Source organism: Bombus pyrosoma, linkage group LG7 (assembly GCF_014825855.1).
Source record: "Bombus pyrosoma isolate SC7728 linkage group LG7, ASM1482585v1, whole genome shotgun sequence".
Classification (NCBI taxonomy): Eukaryota; Metazoa; Arthropoda; class Insecta; order Hymenoptera; family Apidae; genus Bombus; species Bombus pyrosoma.
The window spans coordinates 8,501,210-8,516,531 of NC_057776.1; the positions used below are offsets into that span (position 1 = coordinate 8,501,210).

Here is a 15,322-nt window from a genome sequence, read left to right on the forward strand (position 1 = left end):
CATCAGCAAAATTTCAGTAGCCATTGAATGACTTATATAAGATTTTTATTTTTGTTCGTGAAATAAAACATATGTGGCAGAAAGTCAATTATGTAATATAAGCGTGTTAAAAGTTATCAGATTATGATTATGTATCGTCTGGGTTATCATTTCAGGCAATGTTCGTTACAAGATTCCATTTAAAGAAAGTGTCAAATGATCGACCACTTGCACATTTGCTTCGTGTCTTTGATGTTGCCGCGACCATAATTTCTTCTTTGTGACTATATATATATATATACTTTAATTATTGTCGTTATTTGAGTACATAAAATTTGCACTAATCATACAACAAGATATTAAAAAGTAAAAAAGTACCCTTACAGGAAGTAAATGAGTAAAATGTAAAAAAACAGAAGGAAATATACCGAAGTAGCTTGGAATGACAGATTAAAAACATATCACGATTTCATGGAATTGCGGTTATCGTGGTTAGCGGAGGATTGATATCGTGAAAAATATCGCTTGTTCAGCCTTCATGCAGACAATGGGTAGCGTTGCGTCCTGGCGTATTCTCGAATTTCAAGCCCGTCTTCCATGTTGACGCCAAAGGCTACTTCGCCTCGTGTCGTGTATTGAAGGACCTGGGACTGAGGCGGCCCCGAGGCGATCTAGAAATGGAATATAATCAAGCCGTTGTTCGACAGAGATGGAGAACGTTGGGGTGGATGGTAAAATATGCTATAGGTAGCATGAAGAGGAGAGGTGTGTGTGTGTGTGTGAGAGAGAGAGAGAGAGAGAGAGAGAGAGAGAGAGAGAGAGAGAGAGGAAGAAGGACGGAAGAAAGATAGACAATCGAGGGACAGAGAAAAAGGAGTGGTGGTTACAAAGATATAGAGAAACTGAGGAAAGGGACGAAAAAAGTGGAGTTTTGGGGAAAAAGAGGAACAGGATTATAGAAAGGACAAAAGAGGAACGTAGAAAAATGAAGGGGAAAATACAGAGCAGAGAAAAGGGGAGGAGTTGTAGAAAAAAGAGGGGATTGTAAAGAAAATGACGGAAACAATAAGGTAGGATAGATGAAAAGATAAAGGAAGAAGGAAAACAGAACTGCGAACAGAAAGAGATAGGATGAGAGAGAGTTGGGTGAGAGGGTCGAAGCAGAGCGTTGGGCTCTCTACTCGGCAGGTTCGAGGGATGACAGCCCGCGGCTTATACTACCCCCAGGCATCGCGGATATTGAGTTCACGGTAACCATGGAAACGGGGCCTGAGGCAATGACGTTTGTACGCTTTATCCCTTATTCCCGCGGTTACGTGATCAACGCTGTTCCGAGCTCTTTTGCTCTCTCCTGCTTCTCCGCCTCCGTTTCTTCTTCCTCTTGTTCTTTCTCCATGCGCTGCCCCCTTTTTCTCTTTGTCTAGCGCTACGAGGGATCTATTGTTAGGTGGATTTATAAATCTGGTTATTACCATTGTCTCTGTTCTTCGCTAGTTACCAGGGAAGGTTTTCTTTTAGATCGTTGGGAAGCTGGATGGTTCGCAAAATGATATGGCCAGTCGCCGTGTCTAAAACGAATAATAACGCGAACCGGCGATGCAATAATTTTTTACTGCTATCTTCTTTTTTTGTTTTTTATTGTCCGCGGCGTTCAAAAGTCATCGCATCGATTGAAAGTCATCAGAGCGAAAGGTCAGAGTGTGGGACGCTCGAGTTGCTCACAATCAGGTGGAAAAGCCGAAAGCAGATATCGCGTAACCAGTTTAGAGCCTATCGAATTTTTATACTGGAGCGTTACGAAAACTGAATTGTCCGACTAATGGTTTTATTCCGCCTGGTTGCTCCGTCAGATTTTATTTTTCCTCTCGAGAACTGACCGAACCCTGCGGTCCTCCTCGCCGCTGTTACGATCTTTCTCTCTCGTATCGCGAGGATAGACCGATGTATCTCTCAAACAAGCAGACATTTAAATAACGTCTAGCTTCTCTCATAATCGTTTCGTTAGTGAATTTAAAAATTTAATGCATCGATTGGTGAAAGGAACGGTGACTCGGGTGACGAGTTATTCGCGACTCGCGCGAAATAAACCACCATCGTTTCCACGGTTTCAAGTAATAAACATTTTATTAAATCAATCGAAACGATAGTTATCGTAGCAAGTGCCTTATCGAAGATTAGAAACTATTCTCCTTCTTTCAACGCGTTAATAACCGGGACAGTCGGTGAAGCGGATAAGAACTCGTGAGACTTTAGCGAAGCTTCGAATTAAGAAAAACGATACGAAGAACTTCCTTTCTTTTCTTTTTTCCTTTTGTTAATTTTATTCTTTCGTTTCTCTCGTGGTAGAAGGTCGCTTCTGTCTAATTTATTTAATTAGAAACACAGCTTGAGTCGATGAGATCAACGCGAATTATTTCGTTGTCGAATGTTCCGCATCTAGATGTCGGCAGTTTTTATATATATATATTTATATATCGATATAGATACACGTTTATTCGCGGTATTTACATTAATTAATATGGCATTTAAATACATATAGATACACCTTATTAAATAAGAGCAAAGTAAGAAGCAGCACACCCGACGTACTTATATGCATAAGTGGGTCACGAGCGTGCGTGATGATACCGTTCGACGATACATAACCGCGAAGATTATATTTCTTAGCCCGATTTTCTTAAAGAATTGAAACGATTTTAACGGTAATTCTTATAATTATAAATTACACGCCGCACCAGTCGTAATTTCATTAACGTTATGCAGAGTCGAACATCTGTAACGTAAAGACGCGTAGTAACTCAAGGCACTCGATTCATTAAACGTTCGGAATTATCGAATAAAATTCAGCGTAAATGAACTTCGATTTTATTCCAAATGATTTCCAAGAATACAACGACTGTTCTTCTTTGACTTCCCTCACGTAATTAAACTAAATTTAAGCATCGATTTCATCAATTCGATACAAAAGTGTAAATACTCGTTACATTTGTTATTCATTATCGTAACTGTAGTTGGAAATCTGGACAAAAATCGAAACCTTCTATCAAGAATATACATACCCTGCAAAACCTAATTATACATATATAATTGTCTCTTTCTACCCAGGTAATAGATAGAACCACAGCAGTGGTCCATATAATTAAACACCTATCGACGAAAGGAATCCCCGAAACTCGATATATATCACAGAATACAAGAATCGCAAAAGGAAATGAAATTTACGATTACATGATTGCCTATCCAATTGTCAGAGTCAAGATCGGTCGATTTAACTCATTAAGGACCACGCAATAATAGTTTATCATAACATCACAAGTACTTACATTTCTTTAAATTTTATAAAATCGTAGAATCTAAATGCAAAATCTGGTGGTGAAGAAAGTAATATACTAAGCGAATTCGATGAATTTTGCGTTAACTCAACGTTGGTCCTTAATAAGGATAAAAGAATGAATTAAAATTCGTCGATCCAAAGAACATGGGGAACCGCTATATTATAAGAAAGTACAAACTGTTCCATCACCGACGGTCATCGTATTCCCTCGAACGAAGAATCAACGTACAGTTACGATATCTTATCTTCGCGCAACAGTTCGGACACGAAGGTGCTCCGTCCGCCAGAACAATCGGATCATCATCGTTCGTGACGCAGTCTTGAAGAGTTCTCCTGGACAGTTTCACTCGGGATCGTGGTCACGTTGAAGGCAACGAACCGTCCTCGAGCTAGTCTTCCGCTGATGAGCGGTGCTCCGTCAAGTGTTGATAGCCTGTCGAACGAATAGGTACTCCGAGAATTGTTGTCCTTCCACGCCGCCGCCATTGCTGGCTACCACGCGGAATCCCGCGTTTAAAAGCCTGGTGATGGCCTGCACGGAGTTCAGTTTGCAGTAACCATTCAATGGGAACCTGATAACGTGACGAGCGTCCTGTTGGTGCCAAGCAACGCCAGATCGAGCGTCGATTACCGCCTGGGTCGTTTCCGGAAACACCTCGTCCAGCAACGCGCGACCGCCAGACAGCATAACTCGTTCCCCCAGATCTGGGCTGACGTGAAGGGCGACGCACTCGAAGTTACAATTCCCTTCGTTGGCGCGGATTTTGTCAGAGTCTCGGTTACACGGCAGCGTTGTGCATCCTGTGCCACGGTTGCCTAGTTGATTTGTTGGCGGTGGACTCGGGGACGAAGAAGACATCGTGGTGGTCGTCGTGGAACCGTTTTTTATACGCTCCTTTTTCATTTGCTCCAGCTGCCTGCACATAGCTGGAAAAACAATGTAGAGATGAGTTCATTCGGAATTTGGAAGATGAGTGGATAGATATTTAAAGTGATGTGTGTGTTGCTAGTCAGGCTGCAGATATTTATGCGAATTCAGATTTCTACGAATATAATTGAAAAATGGGATACAGGCAAAGGATCTTTTTCATCTATTAGATGTGATAATAGGTAATGTGTTATATATTTTTGCGTATTTCATTTTCAAATTTCCCATAAATACATAAAAAATCTCCAGCCTATCAATAATAGAAACATGTTTTATCTGATTTTCGAAGAAGAAATAATGTAATAAAGATCAGGATCGGTTTTACCGGAAACAAACACGCTCGTTATTTAACTACTTGGTAATACGTAGAAGTACAATGTTGAATGTGGTAGGATTGGACAAGAATCTTCGGAAATGATATTGTCTCCTTTCTCTTTACCTCGGTACCGAATTCTCGAATATTGATTAATATATTACTGCGCTTCTGTTTACCTTTTTCTCGATCGCACACACTGGAGACAAGGAGACGTGATCGTGATCGAACGATACCGTGAGCCGTTGGGATTTCACGAGTCCCGTGTGCTTTCGCTGTGGCTCTCGTTCATCAAGATATTACCCGTTTTAATGCATTATAATGCGATCTTTTAACGCTGCTGGTATTAGCGGTTAATGGCAGGAAAAATGATCTGAGAAGAGATTCTGCCATGCAGATAACATGATTTATCGTTGGTGAACCATGATCTCTCGTTCCCCTTTTCTCCTTCTTACAGAAGCCAAAGGAAGTTGTCCGTCCAAACCACAAAGATTTTTATACGAGATTAAGTAATACCGGCTCTCTCGTCAATTTGAATACTTTCTTCTTGTTCGTATTTAACGGTACGCCTCTCCGTTGAGTAATTGACCGTTGAAAGGACCGTTTGAAAAGAATTAATCGCATGGAAATTAAAGGACTACGTATCAGAGGACTACGACGATCAAAGATAAGACGAGAGAGTTTCTCTTACGCGCAATATCGAAGTATCGTGCTTCTTCTAAAAGCAGATCCAGATCGGCGAAATTGTCTGGTATTAGTAGACGGGAGTTTCTCATGAAATTTAGGATATGTCTGAACATGCCGCCATCCCTGTCGATGAAGTAATGTTGCTTCAGGGAGTCCAGTACGATGGGGATGCTTCCGTTGAATAATTTTGCTAGTCTTGACTCGGGATACCTGAAAGATACACGTTAGAAGAATATTTATTCTACTTTGAAAGTATCTTTCCTCGATAATCTATGGTTAAGGTGCTTAAAATAACTTTTCCTTATATTAAATCTTTAAGCGATGAATATTCTGAATGTCTTCTACAGATGACATATGATGTATTACGTGTCATAACTAATGACCATTGCTGCACGAACGTTTCACAGATACTTTGTTATTTATGTAAAAGCATGTGAAACAGATGGAATGTATCTTTTTTATTTCAAGCATATCAATGGTCTATAACAGTGAGATTTTGCCGTATACATACATTACGGATCAAAAATTTATTTGTCCAATTGTATATATCTAGATACATATTGTATTTCATGCTAATTTGTATTGTTAATTTAGAATTAATATCTGTCCAAATGTATCTAGGCGTACCGAACCACACGATAGAATTAATATTATGAGCATCAGTAATAGTACTTTCCTTTACTTCAATAGATTTTTCACTAAAGAATTTTTTAAAGGAAGAAAATTCGCAATTGACATTATTCTAAAAGCTCTTGGATTCTACAGAGCACGGGATGCATTGACGTCTTTAACCATTATATGTATCCGTCCATAATTTATTAATCTAATGATACTTCATTAAAAAGTTTGCACATTCGATATTTTATTCCATGCTGTAACTTAACTCTTTGGGATACAGAATTTTAATACAAAAAAAGACTCTAATTGCACAGACATTTTATTTAAAATTACGACCACTCCGGATGAGTTATGAACACGTACCGGCTGAATTAATACATGTTCTTTCCTGTGCACCTATTAAACGAGTGTTATTCATATCTGTGACAAAACGAAATCGGTTAACCGCTGTAAACCGCTGTGCTTTGAATTATCTTAATATTTCAAAGTGGGATGAAAAACATCCCACTGTGCATGTACGTCATAAGTACTGGAAAAAGATAGGCTACTTTTTATCCTACTATGGCCCAAAGAATTGAAAGCTAAATGTAAAGAGATAAATTCGTTCGACACCCATGTGAGTGATCTGGATTCGAAAATCTGTTTGCTAAGTTGCCATGTTCCTTAATTTCTAGAATAAAACGATGTCGTTTGTAAGCTTGTTACACGCTTACGGTATTTCGTTTTGTTCGTTTTTAAATCTCGCTGATCGACTGACTCGATAAATCCTCGAGCAATTTTACCGAAGGGGGTACGCTGCCGTTCGTACTCGGCGACATATAAATTATACTTTCGCATTGAAGAGGTCTCGTCGAGGCGAGGCAGGTGCCGATATTCCGGTCACCTGCCAAAATCGCTCCGAGTTACGTCGGTAGCGTTGCGACCAAGAGAGCCGCAGCTGTTCCGGGCTAACAATTTTTTTAACCGAGTCACCTCCCTTAGTTCGCTTTAATTGACGATCACCGACGCAGCCGGATCGATTAATGTCACCTCGTAAATGCACATTTTGTCATATATGCGGCTCGAATGTGCCGCTAACTAAAGGGTATCGGCGCGTTCGGTTATTATTTTATTGGATTAATGAAAACCTAATGGAAATTTTTGAAAGAAACGGCTCGTCGGTTATGTGAATGAAAAGCGGTGGTTTCAGTAAAAAAACTACGTCGAAATTGTCATTGTCGAGTCGGTCGTAAACTCGGATGCACCAGCGAGGCGTCTCTTTAACCCTGAAACACAATTCTGGGTACATCTTCCGCCATAACATTTACCATAAGCTTTGACCCGATTATCTGTATACCGATAAACGGCCAACAGCTGCAACATTCTGCCAGAATTTGCATGTTACGAGTACTACGAAAATTTGTTCGATTGTTAAAAGAAAGTCCAATATCGACGAGAATCGATCAAATTTACTCGAATCATCCGATCGACGCAATGAAGTCACAAAATAAAGCGAAGATACGATCGAAATTGGCGCGATTATTAAAATACTTTTCGGGGGGTTGCTTATTACGCGCGCGATTTCGATCGCTTAATCCCGTGGCAACCGGATCGATTATCAGCATCGCTCGGCTTCGAGTTTCATCTCTTTATTGCGGCTACTATGCCGGAGGTGAACAGACGTACAACCGCTATCATTTTCGTGAAAGCTGCTGGAACGAATGCCTTCTGGATCGGCCAGGATGGAGAAAGGTCGGACGCGGGATGAATCGGGATAACGGGATAACGTGGCTGGCTACGAACGGTTCGTTAAAAGAAAATAAAACACGAACAAGGAAGAGAGATTAAGGAAATGAGTTCTGGTGATCTAGAGGCGTGACGATAACAGGAACACGCCAATGTATGTATATCGAAGAGGCATACGGATGCGGATGCGGATGCGGATGCGATAGCTGCGGTCCAACCGTGCCACCTTTTGCGACTCAGATTTAGAAAGTGCCTGGTGACATTTTCCAACGCGTTGCATCGAGTGTCTGGGAATTTTATCCCAGACAAATGATATAATAGTCAACTCTTATATTTTACAGCTGCGATGTATCGTTCATGAGAAAGTTTGCTGTTAGATTACTCGTGTTAATTGGCATGGTAACACTTTGTTTTTTCAGTAACTCGATTGAATTTGTTCGCCAAGTGAACAATAATTCTTATGTGAGGAAATTTGAAGTACAATTAATTTATATATATATAATAGTACAATAGTACGTAAGTATATAAATAACGCGGCTAACTAAAAAGAGGCAGCTACTGTTTGATTTAAAAAAATAAAAGTCATCTTGAAAATTGAAAGATACATCCACCTAGAAGAAACTGCTGTTCATCGTAAGAAACAGATTGATCGTGGACTTATTCATTTATTGAAGAAACTCACTCGAAGAGATGACTTGACCGTTTACGGAACTTTGTAAATTTATTACCTACTTTCAGAAAACTTGCATTTATGAACCAGGCAACTTGTTCGAGATCGAGAAATTACCATTAGAACAGGCTTGTCGTGTTCCTCTCGCGTGCTCTTCAAATATATCTAATAATTAATTTCACAGTTTCTCGTGGAGGTCAATCAAATTAATCGAAGACAATTCGCGCTAATTAATCAAAGACAACAAACCTTCACCCATGCATTACGAAGAAGCCGGTCAATTTTAAATAACCCTGTGATCCCCAGCTTTCTCAACTTTCAAATTTGTTTCAACCCCCACGCGTGATCGTGTCATCCGGTATCGAGAGAGGCATCGATGCGCTTTTCAATAGCAGAGGCGGTACGTTCTGCGTGCGCGGCCGAAGGTCGTCGTAATTTAGCATATAATAGACGAGTGCCCTGGAAAAAGGACGAGAGAGGGACACAGGAGGAAGAAGAGCGCGCTAAAGACGAAGGCCGCCGGGAGAACGAGCACGTTGAGCGAGATGAAAGAAAGAGAGGAGAAAGGTGGAAAGAGAGAGAGAGAGAGATAGAGATAGAAAGGGAACAAGAGCTGGAGAGCTCGGTTCTTCGTGTACCTCGATGGTGCGTTATGGCACAACGAGGGGGAAATACCGACGTAGGTATCCGGTGCCCCCTCAGGCCGGTTCCCATACCTTCCACGGCGATAACATATAATAACGACGGCCTGGTGTAGGCCCGTGGGCGATCTGACTTCAGCGGGGAAGAGAGAAAGAGAAAATACCGCGGGGTAGGTACGACGATAGCGTCGTATAGACGTGTATACGGGCCGAGAGACGATCCTCCGTCTCTTTTACTCTGCCTCGTTCTGTCTCGTTCTTTTCGACGGCACCGCGAAAGTCGAGACCGAAGGATGAGAAGGTTGCTCGCCCGAGAAAATGAAAATTCTGTGAATCCTGGGTCGGAAATTCTCCGTTTCAAAAAGAAAAACATTATCGAATATTAGTTGCTCGTTGCCGCGCCACGAGTTTTATAGCGAACGTCTATCGTTCGTCAAAGAGATAGAACCGAATGCAGCGTTTCTTTGCGTTCCGACTGCTGGTCCTAATCCGGTTGTAACGTAAGGGAGGGCATGTACTAGAAATTCTGCTGTGACAGAACTATTGCTTTTAGATTATTTCTTTAGAAACTGTAAGGTGTCGCACTTAGGTCTTTCGAGTTTGGCGCGATTTCCGTATATTTTGAATAAGTAACAAAATCTGCAAAAGTTCACTGAAATATCTTCGAGTATGCCATTTAAGGACATATAAGGTTCGGATGGTCGAGAAAGTTAAAGGACCTTCTTATTTGCGATGAAGTTTTACGATATACGTAGGGATCAAAATCAGTACCCTATAGGGGCCACGAGAGACAGCAGCGTCTGTCGTTATCACGATCCAAGGTGAAATCCAATTATGATTCAAATTTCTACTAAATTTCGATTTGACGGAAAACAAAGATTCTTCTGTGCATCGTATGATATAAAACATACGATCGTTTCATAGACGACCACTTCGTTTCCTTATTAAAACGTACAATGGGCGATGCTGACGCAGCGAAAAGGAGGCCAGGCTGGAAGATGAACAAGATGACGAAGAAGAGAAGAAGAAACGAAGGTGAAGCTGATGGTGGTGGATAGGAGAGGCGAGGTTGGTGTTGAGAGGTGAAAAAAGCGAGAAAGTACGGACGAGGAACAAAAGGGGAAAGAAGGGCAGGATGTATGTGCCAGAAGGCCAAGAGCGCGTTGTTCGTGGGGATCCTGGCTTGGAAAGGGTGGGTGTGCGGGGGAGGAAACGGTACCAGGGGCGGAGGACGAGCGCCGTGATTACCTGGGGCGATTTCTTGGGCCCACCGACCGGCCGAGGTCCGATCCCGGGTCAGATCCGCTCGCTATGGGAAAACGCTAAACGATCGGCTCACATCACTCAGATTCCTGCTCTGCTTTTGGTATACACACACAACTATAACCTTCTTATGTGGGTGTGTACAACGTGAACAACCGTGACTGACTTTATACCAGCGTGATTATGTAGATGCGTGAATACGCTGCTCAAATCGTGCCCCCTGAAGCTGTCTTGATCTACCTTTTCTTGATTACTTTCGCTGTGATACTCTGCTTACGTCTGCGTGAATGTTTGGATAGCTGGAGCTACCGCTTTTGGCGTTCGTTTGATATTTTATGGTAAATTGCGAAGGAAAAAGGGATCTAATTTTAGGGGTTTGTAGTTGTTAGCTAAAACGACAGATATTTAAAGGATATTTAATCAACGTAAATCGCAAAAACAACTCATTCGATGTAAAATCTATCTCTATAAGTGAGTAGTACTACTACTATTACTATTACTATTACTACTACTATGTATGATTAAGTATTTTTCATTCCTCTCAATGAATACTGCAAGCCTCAAATCTTTTTTACAACAAATATTAAGTATCTAACTTCATAACAAGTTTGGAGTGTAAAATATTTGTAAATAAAATGACAAAATCTATTAGTGTGCAAAATTTCAAGCGAACCAACGATCCGAAGATTCTACAATCTCTTTATTACAACTTTCTTCATCTAATCAGAATTTAAAGCCTTCTACATACCTCCCTTTTTTAATTCTTTTTCTGTACCATCTACAAACGTTCTTTGTAATACTAGCACTGCTTTTGTCGACAATCGTTTCTCATTCCTCTCTTTCGTAAATATACTTTTTTTCTTTTTTTGTATCCGCTCCACGAGCGAGAATTCACTTTTCTTTTGTTACAATCAATGGCTTATAAACTTGTTTTACATTCTTTGTTCCAGCGTGGAAAGTTAACAATAAGAGTCACTCGAGCTTGGTAATACTACACGGTTACAAGCTGGTACGAGAGGTGCATAAAATATATGCCGTCGTTCGGTGCATGCGAACGACAATGGACTCAAGAGTTCACATATGTGTGTATGTGTGCATGAACGAAACGTCTCGACCAATACAGGATCGCTTTGTCAGAGTTGGGCAAATTGCACGTGCTGGACTGAAGGGCGAGGAAACGAGGACTAGCTGGATCTCTATGGGATAGCCCGAGGGCCTTGCTAAGTCTTCAACAGGACTCTCCGGCCCGGCAGAATGATGGACGATGTTTTAGGGATTACGTGATACCGGAAGCGCAAACTAATGATCGGTGGTTACGTAATTTCTGAAAATATCTGACGGAAAACCATGCTGGCCGCTCGGATTAGTTTTAGAATAGAACGACTTGAATACGTGGTTAATACGATGACGTCGTTGAGTTCTGTTCAGAATGGATAAATCCTTTGACTTTATGCTGCAATTGATGTTTCATCGTTGGATAATAAATAAAATTTCCAAGTTTACAAGACTTTCTATACTTACGTGATTGGATCATTTTTATAAAAACAGCGTAGAAAAAATGAATATGATAAAATAAAAGACGAATATACAAGTAGTTTTTTGGTTGCGAACTTGTTGTATTCGACGGAGGGAATGTTTAATTCTGCAGAATAATTCATTGAATTTACAAATTGGTCGAACGACTATTCATATGCATTTTAACAGATACATTCTTTAATTTTAATGAACAGTTAAAAATATATATATCCAGGAGACCTCGACGACTCCGGAAACTCTGAAGATCCTAATGACGCGAAAGATGCTAGAGTCTGAAGATTTCCGAGACTCTAGAAATAATTGAAACGATCAACCAATTGAGAATGGGAGACCAATGACCTATAATAGATTTGGGAGGTTCCATAATCACGAAAGATTCTGAATACCCGGAAGATTGTAGGAATTCTAGAAATCCTAAATCCTCCATGGTCCTTGACACTTCTGAAGATTCAGAAAATCATGTGACCCCAAAAATCCTGAATCGTAGAGATCACTAGTGGAGTATCCTAAGGATCCCTAGAATCCAACAGGCGTCACAGCGTCTTCGTATCATTTCCATCAATTGATTTCTATCTCGATTCCGAATATTCTCCATACTAGAAATTTATCTGATATCTTTTATGGAAATATGAGATTTTCCATTTTCAATTAAACGCTTCATAAATAAAGAGTCGATAGAAGATAAGAGCAATTCCACAGATTTAGTCTCTAATAACTCAATGCAATTCATTATAAATTTCTGAAGGTATTATCGTACACTCAAGAATTCCTAAATTGTTTCCGTAGACATTAAACATCGTATTATGATTAATATAAAGCTTCATTTGATATTTATGATGCCATCAAGAGGAGTAACTTTCTGTTGCAATATCCGACTATAATATGGAATTGTGTGTACATATAATCATTTTTTCCGTCTGTTTCAGTAAAGCTTGATTTAGGAACCATATTCAACGAGGCGAGGGTTTGCGAGTGGTTATCCCGCAACTTGCTCATGGTCGTAATCTTATCTATCCATCATCGCAATCATTATGGTTGCTGTCCATTGTCGTTCATTTCTCGAAGAGTGGCGTATAAATCCTTGTAGGTGTCTCAGGTTGGGAAACGACTATCTTCGATGCGATCTCCAGCGATTCCGTTATGTGTCGACGATAATTTACCTGGCGTAAATCAATTTTGCGAGTAACACAGGGGTACCGGATTATTTTTCACCGTTTCAATATCGCTTCTGCGGGATTATTATCGTTAGATATCTTTTCTTCCAAATCAAATAGAGAATTTTTATTTTTCAAAAGGAGATATTTATCTTGGAAAGTAATATTCTTTGAACTTTCTTCTATGAGGGAAATTTCTCTGAAGATACGTACAGAATAAATTTTTTAATTTAAATGTACACGACTTTACAAGTTTGTAGTTTTTGTCAATTTTGTAGAAAAATTTTGTAATAGCTTGGTTCGTATGATCTTTAACTATGTATTTTTCTTGCAAGTTAATATCGACATAGCAGTCGCTCATTAAAATGTTTCAAGCGAGTCGCGTTGCAGCGTTGAATTAAATCAAGTTAGATGTTTTAAGCGCGATTTGCCCTGCGTTTAATGGGTGAAAGGTGTAACTTACTTATCATACAATGCGCTATGCATTGGAACGATCGCGACTTTTACTGCCTTTCGCTGTTGTGTTCTTCTTTTTTGCTTCGAGCGTATGTAAAATGCATACGATGGCTACACCAGGAAGTGAATAACTTATATCTGCAAGACTAAAGAAAGGAGAATGATGCTTTCATTTCCTTCTCATTAATTTTATTTCAATCAAACAACCTTTGTATTTTACTAAGTAGGTACATATTTTGAATTTTTATTCATTCACAGGTATATTCATTATTCATTTAATCTATCTGAACTCGACGAAGGATAAATAATTCATATAACAGAAGTTCACTGATTTTCCTCCCACGTCCAAACAAACGAATTGTTCTAGCATCAGTTCAGCTAATCGATCTCCAACTATAATTTCTTTCCAATACACGGCGATCTACTGTATTCGCTAAATATAATTAATAATTCGCTAATCACTTTCCTCAATATCGTATTTTCTATTAACCAGATGGTCTCTTAATTTGAAATTGCTATAATCACGATCATTGCAAATAAACAAAAAGAAACCATATTCAGCTATGTGTAGCCGTGTCCAATTATGTTTTATAATCTTCCAAACTATAATACAAATTTAACACACATGAAACAACACGTAAGAAAATAGGGGACCGCTAAACGAGGATATTATGTCTGATCAGTTCTCTCGTATGTTTCTCCTCTTCCTCTCAAAACTGAACAGTAAATAATCGCTTCATGCAATACTTTCCATAATTAGGCCGATACATTCCTTGCAGACAAATTGAGTCGAGCAAACTCTGCTCGTATAAAGTGGTAAAAGTACAAAATACCGATACAAGGTGTTTGAAGAATCAAAATAGAAGAAAAGGGTAACGTGTAACACGGTAGTAGAAATTCCTTTAGCATATTTCCATCAGATCATTCTCACGAAAGACCTTGTCGCGCGATTCTGTCGCGTTCCTACTCTAATAGCGATACGATCGAGCGTACGGTAATCTGGCGATACTTTCGACAAAACAATAAGGTCGACGGCGAATAATGAAGGAGGAAGGTGCAATGGAGCGTGTCGAAGGAGATGGCGGAGAGGTTGCCAGGCGGTTTTCTACGATATATCCACGGGCTGATTGGCCTCACTTCTCCGGCTCTTTTCTCTCGATTCTTGTGCGTCACGTCGCGACACTTATCCTCGCCTGTCGTTTACCTTCGCTTCCAGCGTTCCCACCGATTAAAATCCAAACGAACGATGCGAATCTGACCGCTGATCGATCGAAAACGAAGCCAAGCTACGTCTCGACGGTTCGACCGAGCGCGAAACCAACCGCGACAGGAGTCAAATCCAGTTTTATCTCGTCCAGTTCGAATCTCGTCTCTTTGCTCTGCTTCTCTTATCTTCAATACTTCATTAACCGTGTTATCGCATAATCGATACGAACTGGCGGCAAACGATCCATGTTGTTTAATCCATCGCGTTATGACGAGTCGAGTTATGTCCGTGATAAGGATTATAGTTTTAATTTAATAAAGATCACATGTTCTTACGTGTCGCTGGATCGCTACCAAAAAGTCGACATCCACGATTTTCCTCGTTGATATAGCGAGGACCATATCTCATGAAATTAACAAACGAGACAGTTCGCTTAACGAGATCCTCTTATGAGCATTCCCAAGCTCATCGCGGTCGAAGAAGGAAAAATCGAGCACCAGCGACTCGGTTAATGATTCCGTTAACGATAGGAGGCATTCTCTTGCCAATTAGAATTAACTTTGCCATGAATTTGCTCGGTTTCGCTGGAACCTACGCCGCGCGGACGACTTAATGATTCTCTTAACCCTAGCCGAGGCACCGGATATCCATCCACGTCCAGGTTAGTTAGCTTACGGATGGTGGATCGTAACGAGCATCGGCATGAATATCGTCGGATGAGCATGTAACTGTATCGCGGTGCCATTTTATGCTCTACCGTGTTACGCTACCATCCGAAAGGTAACCGCCGTGAGAGGAACTAAAGAAAGGC

At 40.4% G+C, this 15,322-nt stretch overlaps 1 protein-coding gene across 6 annotated transcripts in view; it reads right to left on the reverse strand.

Moving 5' to 3' along the window:
• Window positions 1-2,075: 2,075 nt before the first annotated feature.
• LOC122569555 (BTB/POZ domain-containing protein KCTD1) overlaps window positions 2,076-15,322 on the reverse strand; it is a 40,486-nt gene continuing 27,239 nt past the window's right edge. For all 6 annotated transcript variants that reach the window (XM_043730759.1, XM_043730763.1, XM_043730762.1 and 3 more), the window contains 2 exons: window positions 5,246-5,451; window positions 2,076-4,240 (listed from right to left, as the gene is read on the reverse strand). In XM_043730759.1, coding sequence (XP_043586694.1) covers window positions 3,732-4,240; window positions 5,246-5,451 — 715 coding nt within the window. In that variant the 3' untranslated portion in view covers window positions 2,076-3,731. The remainder of the gene's footprint in view (window positions 4,241-5,245; window positions 5,452-15,322) is intronic.